The 6,931-nt window shown below is 44.3% G+C and overlaps 2 protein-coding genes across 2 annotated transcripts; both read right to left on the bottom strand.

The window, feature by feature from the left end:
- Positions 1-359: 359 nt before the first annotated feature.
- LOC122319769 lies at positions 360-1,966 on the bottom strand. Its single transcript, XM_043207511.1, has 2 exons — positions 597-1,966; positions 360-541 (listed from the first exon to the last, which is right to left on the bottom strand). Exons 1-2 carry the CDS (start codon positions 1,728-1,730, stop codon positions 530-532), a joined length of 1,146 nt encoding a protein of 381 aa, XP_043063446.1. The 5' UTR covers positions 1,731-1,966; the 3' UTR covers positions 360-529.
- A 1,109-nt stretch (positions 1,967-3,075) lies between these two features.
- On the bottom strand, positions 3,076-5,006 carry LOC108095394 (mitochondrial carrier homolog 2). Its single transcript, XM_017196477.2, has one exon. It carries the CDS (start codon positions 4,874-4,876, stop codon positions 3,710-3,712), a length of 1,167 nt encoding a protein of 388 aa, XP_017051966.1. The 5' UTR covers positions 4,877-5,006; the 3' UTR covers positions 3,076-3,709.
- Between the last annotated feature and the right edge of the window lie 1,925 nt (positions 5,007-6,931).

The raw sequence follows: 6,931 nt of genomic DNA, 5'->3' as shown, positions 1-6,931 counted from the left end.
CTATTATCTAACAATCTATTATCTAACAATTTACTGTCTAACAATTTATTATCTAACAATTTCCTGTCCAACAAACAATTTTCTGCTAACGACTTATCAACCAATTTGTTTCCTAAATTTTCACAATCCATATTCATTTCACTATTTTCTAACAATTGATCTGCTGCTTCCACTAACTCCACTTCATTTATTCCTTCCTGCTCCAAGTTTGGCCTTATGTTGTCTTTTCCATCTAATAGACTTTCAGTACGCTCATTACCATTCACATCAAGTTCACTTAAAGATAATTTTATACCATAAAGTTCCATAAAATCTCTACCTAAAACAATATTCCATCTCATAGACTCGTTAGGCACCACTTTTAAATCAAAATTAATTTTATTACTGTTCTTGAAAATGTGACAAAATATTTTTCCGAATACATTTAATTGGCTTTCATTTAATCCAAAATATAACACTTCATGTGTGTGTAATTTAATATTTGTTGGAATACATTTTTGTTTAATAAACGAAACAGGGCTGCCCGAGTCTATGAGGCATTCTGAAATTATAGATTTGTTATTACTATTACTAAAATAAATTACTAATGACCTTACAAAATTGTTTACGCCGCTGTCCTCCGTCTTCACCTTCCTCTTCGGGCACTGCGCCATTAAATGCCCTTCGTCACCACATCCGTAGCAAGATCCCGGCTTCCTCTTTGGCTTACTGCAATCTCGTGCCCAATGTCCCTTGGAGTTGCAATTGAAGCAACGAGAATTTTCTTTTATATCTCTGCCCTTCGCTGCTTCCGACTTCATCAGCAAACCACTCTGCCTAGGTAAGGCAACATCTGCAAATGCTCGCCGCATCTTCGCCGGATTATCAAAGCACTGTAATTTTGCCTGGATGCGTAGATTTTCATGTGGTATTCCCTCGATAATGCCATCTAATAACTCATCGTCGTCCATATCCAAATCTCGAGCCAACATGCACTTGTCCTCAAAGTATACGCTGAAATTTTCGTCCGATATCCACATTCGTCCAGCAAATTTCCGACGTAGCTCAATTTTCGGAAGTTTTCCACCAAACGCCTCCTTCAGTTGATCCAAAACTTGGTTTATAGGCTTCACCACACGTACCGGATCTGCATGCAGCCACTGCAACGCTTTTCCTTTAAGCTTTGCAATACATAATAATTGTCGCTGCATGTCGTTCAACTTGTGCAATTGTGTAATATTGTCAAACTGAGCAATCCAATTTCGCACTGGTGTATTTCCATCGTACTCCATTAAAATCTCTTTGGCCAATGAAAACGCCATGGATGCCCAGTCACCGAAATTTTTTTCAGCTGCCACATTTCGCTGAATTTCACAACTTGCATTTCCTTGAGCATCATCTTCTACGTCTTGGCATGATGTATCGTCGTCTCCCTCTAACTCTTGGTTTCGTCCATGCATGCGTAATTGTTCCAGAACATTCTTAGCGGCCTCGATTTCTTTGTACAAATTTGCCAACGCTTCTGTTCCTTTAAACATTTCAGCTTGTTGCGATTGAATTACGCGTCTTGTCTCCGCCACCAGATGATCATCCTCCAAATTGTCCACTCTTGGTGCATTTCCACGTTCTGCTGCTGGTACAGCATTAAGACGCACCAGCAACTCAGCTTTTGTGCCTTTTGTGGACAAACCCAATTCGCCAAGCCATTTTTTTAATACCGCCATTGCATAATTATCACCAACTATATCCATTTTTTCTGTTCTTGATCCCACTTCTGAATTTGTAGTAGTCTTTATTTTAATTCTGTAGTATTCTTTATTTTAATTCTTAACTTTTTAGCTTTTACACATGTGTTCTCTTCTTCGTCAATCTCAAAAGTCGGTATATCAAGGATGGTATCTTATCGATAACTTATTCAATCACAATCATATGGTAACTCTTAATAAGTACTACCCACCCGTTACATCTGGTAACTCTTAATACTACCAGCCTGCTACATGTCATCTCTACACAAGTACACACACGAACAAATGCACACATAAACACTAAGCCACACACACATACATACATATTGCTCATGTAATAACTAGTAATTTTGCAACGGTTATGGAAGATGGAGGAGGTCCAACTTTTGACTCTTGATTTCTCTGGCCCAAATGAACCTGACCAACTCGCAACAGCAACAACCAAGGATAACTGGCATTTAGGAAATCGATTGGGGATGGCTTATCAACAAGGGGATACCCTGTAAAATACTATTTAAGAGTTTTAAGCTGGAAGGAAAATAATCATTGCATACATATTTTTTTTGTTATTATTCAAAAATTACCTTTTAGATTTACTGTTAACTTGATTATATTATTCTGTAAATTTTGTTCATATCAGAAGAGGTTCTTTTAAATGGTAGCTATATATAAATCCCCTTAAAACTTCTGTAACTTTCAAACTTTAAATCGCTTTCCAGAGGAACCCAGCTCCAAATGCTACCCTCTGCCCACCGAAGTGTGGCCCGCAAATGTGTCGCATTCAAATGAACCAAAACTGAATTGTGTCTAAGCCATCGTTGCCCCTCCTCTATCTCCTTCTCCTTCTCCTTCTCTACCCCTTTTTCCGTACGCCACTGGCCACTGAAATCCTGTTGGCACATTTCGTTGTAGGTTTTTGATATTTTCATTACGTGCATCTGCCAGTTACGCCTCATTGTGTGGGTGACTGCCACTGTGTTACTATGTATATGTATTTGTGTGTAAGTAGGTGTGTGTGTACGTTTCAGGGGGCTAAGGAGTACATAGAATGTCGTACATGTGTCCTGGCCTTGGTTAGTTCCATTCTGCCGGGATTCCAGTCGCTTAATCTCTGCTGACATTTGGTGAAACAGAAACAGAAGAGAAACAGCAACAGTAGAAGGAGAAGGAGTAGCACTAGTGAAAAGGACAGATAAAGAGCGCTACTGTCCGCTTTACAGGCTTATGAATGCGAAAACAACTAGATGTGCAAATCTACAACTTAACTGAGCTCTTTCTTCAGCAAGTACGTCGCTTTCGACAATTGCAGTGCGTGTAAGCTGTTTTCACCACAAAGAGATGGAAGTACCTGTGCCATCTAAAATATTATTAAACTGTTTATTACCCATTAAATTCTCATATCACAATTTAAAAATACCATACTAGGATTACATAATCGTTAGGTAACAGCAAATTTTCGTGCGAGAAATTATCAAAAGTTTTAAAGTTGACCAGTAATGACTGCACTGACTACATTACACTCTCCTTTTCTCCTTTCCATTCTCTACTTATCTTGTTAACATTTAAAAAAAACCGGCTTCTCATCTCCATTCCAGTTAAGGCTTTCTTCCATTTTTCTCCACTTCAAATTTTGCTTGCTCCCCAGTTTTCTAACTTTCCAGTTGTCTCAATCTCCAGTTGCTTTACTCCTCAGTTTATTTTCTCTTCAGTTGATCTCCTTTCTGGTTGCTTTTCTCTTTAGTTTAAGTTTGATTTTGGTTTCTCTTTACTTTACACATTCTCCCCCTTCCACTTCTAGATTCCTATGGCCCTCCACATTTTCATCCTTTAAATTATTGTTCTTGTTCTCCTTTCTTCACCCCTTTCATTCCTCCCTCTTTAGTCGTTCGCCACTCTTTTGTCTTTTTTCACTCTCCCGTGTTTACTCCCAATCCTTACATGCTATCTCTGGAATCCAATCACCAGTCTCCAGCAGCTTCGGTAGATTACAGTCCCGCCCTGGAGGGAAGTGCCTCCTTTTGGCGCAGCAGCTGGATCCTGGGAACGGTGCGCCAGAAGAGGACGGCTCCTCGGTTGTGGCCACCGCGGGCATGGAGATCCGAGAGGCAGTCGGCCCAGTGGTTGTAGAGCGGCATGCTCGGCGGCTCGCAGGCGGAGAGCGGGGCTCCGGTGACTGCCATGCAGGCGGCGGTCACCTCCAGCGGATAAACCAGCCGGCTGGCCAACATCTGGATGATCACGGAGTTGTACTGCCGCTGGGTGCGGCTCATCGGCAGGAGTCGCTCGCAGAGGTGGCTCACGCAGCTGGTGGCCACCAGGAGACTCAGTTCGCCCAGGAGACGAGGCACGAGCCCGGCAAAGAGTCCGGCTGCTCCTTCGCTGTTCGCCAGGGTTGTCAAGCTGCCGAGGAGACCCTCGTAGGTTGTTTCCCTGCCCACAAACTGGGCTATTTGGCGCACCATCACCACGTAGAATGGCTGCGAGAGCGCCACAGCGGTGGCCATGCGAATGGAGTCCCTGGCGAGGTTCCACAGCAGCTCCTTCAGGCAGGGATCCTCGTGGGGCCCCCGCCTATAGGGACCGAATCGCAGGAAGACCAGCAGGACGTCGCCCAGGAGATGGTCCACTGTGCTGGCGGCCAAGCGAGCGGGAAGACCACGGTACATCCCCCAGTTGCCATCGATCCGGCGGATGTGCTGCACATACTCGTGCACGCCCGGCAAATAGAGGCGTGGTCTGCCGTGGATCAGCGGCAGCAGGAAGGGCTTCGCCTGGAGCGGCTCGTGTCCCAGTTGGATGAGCACCTTGGCGAACTCGTACGGATAGAAGAGGGCATTATAGCCCAGGCGCAGGCAGAAGCGCACCAGCTGATTGGGTTTCCCGTGGCCCGGAGACTTGCGTGGATCTGTGGATGAGGAGGAGGTGGCCACCACCTGCGACTCCTGGCAACTCCCGGTCGCATGGGCCACCTGATCCTGGCCAGCGGCTCTCAGCGAACGGGAACGTTCCGACGGTGGCTCCACCGCCGGCTCAATCCGCTGGCGTTGCCCCACCGCAGTGGGTCGTCGCACCAGGCCACTGTTGTCCGCATCGCCACCACCCATTCCCACTCCGGACTCACGGCGATCCGATCGGTACTCCAAGTGGGCCATTCTCGAATCCTTTTCCGCTTTTTCCTGTCTTAATATCGCCTCGAACGAAAGCAAAAACTCGAATTTAGTCGAACTCTCTCGGACAATCGAACCGAATTCCTTTCGAATTGGATAAATACTGCCTATCGATGGGAACGGAGCTTTGGTTGTTAGGTTTTGACATTTGAATCTAATGGTTACTGTGTTTTTAAACAAATTTTAGATATACATTTAAAATAAACTATCAACAATATGTAAATTTATAAATATATAATATTTTATTATATAAGTACATAAATTACTTTGAGGTCCTTAATGAAAAAACTACCAACTATTACTTACTAGAATCACTTTTTGTATATTTTAAGTATTAATCCCATGAAATTGGCCTGCTCTACTTTATTGAATTCAACTTACCACCGTTGTTTTCCACAGCCATCATTTTGTGCCCCAACTTGTGATTTCTTCGACACTTGATTACAAATCCCGGAAAATGGCTACCCCCGTTTTCCCCCTTTTTCATCACTTTTCCCCCTGCCGACGGCTCTCAGTTACTTTCGCAACATGAAAATTCAATTAGGCTGGCCCCGCAGCCCTTTTGCTGTTTTTCTGGTCAATTAAATGCAACCATACTGACTGGTCCTGCACTTCGCAGCTACATTTCTGCCTTTTTGTCATAACCTTTTTACTTCTCGTCGGATTTCGTTTTATTTGTTTTTATTTCTTCCGAACCCCAATAAAAGCCACTGGCCATCGGGAAATCCACATTAAGCTGGAAAACCAGCAAAGAGAGATAAGAGATTGATGCTGCTAACAAAAATATGAATAACTGGCTAACTAGAAAAAAAAAAACAATCAATTATTGCAGGCAAAAAGGTTCAACATCAATTTGTCAAATATACTATATAAAATCCAAGAGTAATTAATACAAAAAAGCATTTACACCGACTGGCATTTTCTGCTCGACCTAACAAACGACCTTGAACTTGGCAAAGGGTAGAGGGTAAAGGGTAAAGGGTAAATACCCCATTGCATATCATTATTGGATGACCCACAGCAATTTTCCACTTACTTAGATAGTCGGACTTCTGTTGAGTCAGTCGGGCTCGGGCTCTGGAGCATGGAAACCAATCACACAACCCACTGCCCATTGGCATACCCCCCCCCTTCCCCCCTCCTTCTACTTTTATCCCTTTCCCTTCCCCACATTAACCCCCCAATGCCAATCGCATGCAATCCATTGCGACCAAGCGACCGAACGCAAATGCAACTTATGCGACACGCACAGTTGATTAACAATGTCGCAATTTTTGAACCGAACCAACGGCGAAATCTCTCTGAACTGCGGCTAACATACACTCAGAAACAAAATTACAAGTGAAATAAGTTAATAACAGTTGATTAAAATAATACAAAATATGTTATGAGTAAATAAAAATAGGAGTTCGATTACAATTTTTACACTTTTGTTTACTCTAAGCTTATTTTTTTCGTTTATCCACTCAATCAAACTCCATTGATTGTTTTCAGTGTACTTCCCTCCCACTGTACCCCCAAACCTTCGCCCCCTCCCTTCGCCACTCGCACTGGCACGATTATTGCACATCACTAATTAGTGATGTGTGCGACGCATCGCGCCTAAAATTTCTGACCATCAACGGGGGGAGTTGGGCGGCAAAGGGATGGATATCCGTGGTGAGTGCCTGCAGGGCAAAGAGAGGCGGGAAAGAGAGGGGGAAAGAGAGGGGGAGAAAGAGAGGGGGAAGGGCAGTTGGCCGATGGCCGATGGCAGAGCGAGACCTGACGTTGACATTCCACTAACAGTGAAATTGTTTTCCAAATCCTAAGCTTGCATGTTAGCCACAAGCAACAACAGCAAGCATCATCCCAAAAGGGGTGGTGCAGCTAGTGGGTGGTTGGGTGGCTTTGGATGGCTGGGTGGTTCGTTGGTGGTGGGGCAACCACGAACGGCAGCAGCGAATGAATGGCAATGAATGCGACACTGGACGGACGGACCGATCGGCCGACGGACGGCGGGTAGGAGGAGCATTTTCGGCACCATGGCCATGGCCATGC

The sequence above is a fragment of the Drosophila ficusphila genome, unplaced genomic scaffold (assembly GCF_018152265.1).
Source record: "Drosophila ficusphila isolate 14025-0441.05 unplaced genomic scaffold, ASM1815226v1 contig_198, whole genome shotgun sequence".
Taxonomy (NCBI): Eukaryota; Metazoa; Arthropoda; class Insecta; order Diptera; family Drosophilidae; genus Drosophila; species Drosophila ficusphila.
The sequence above is the reverse complement of the archived record's forward strand: the minus strand, read 5'-3'. Positions and strand labels throughout refer to the sequence as shown.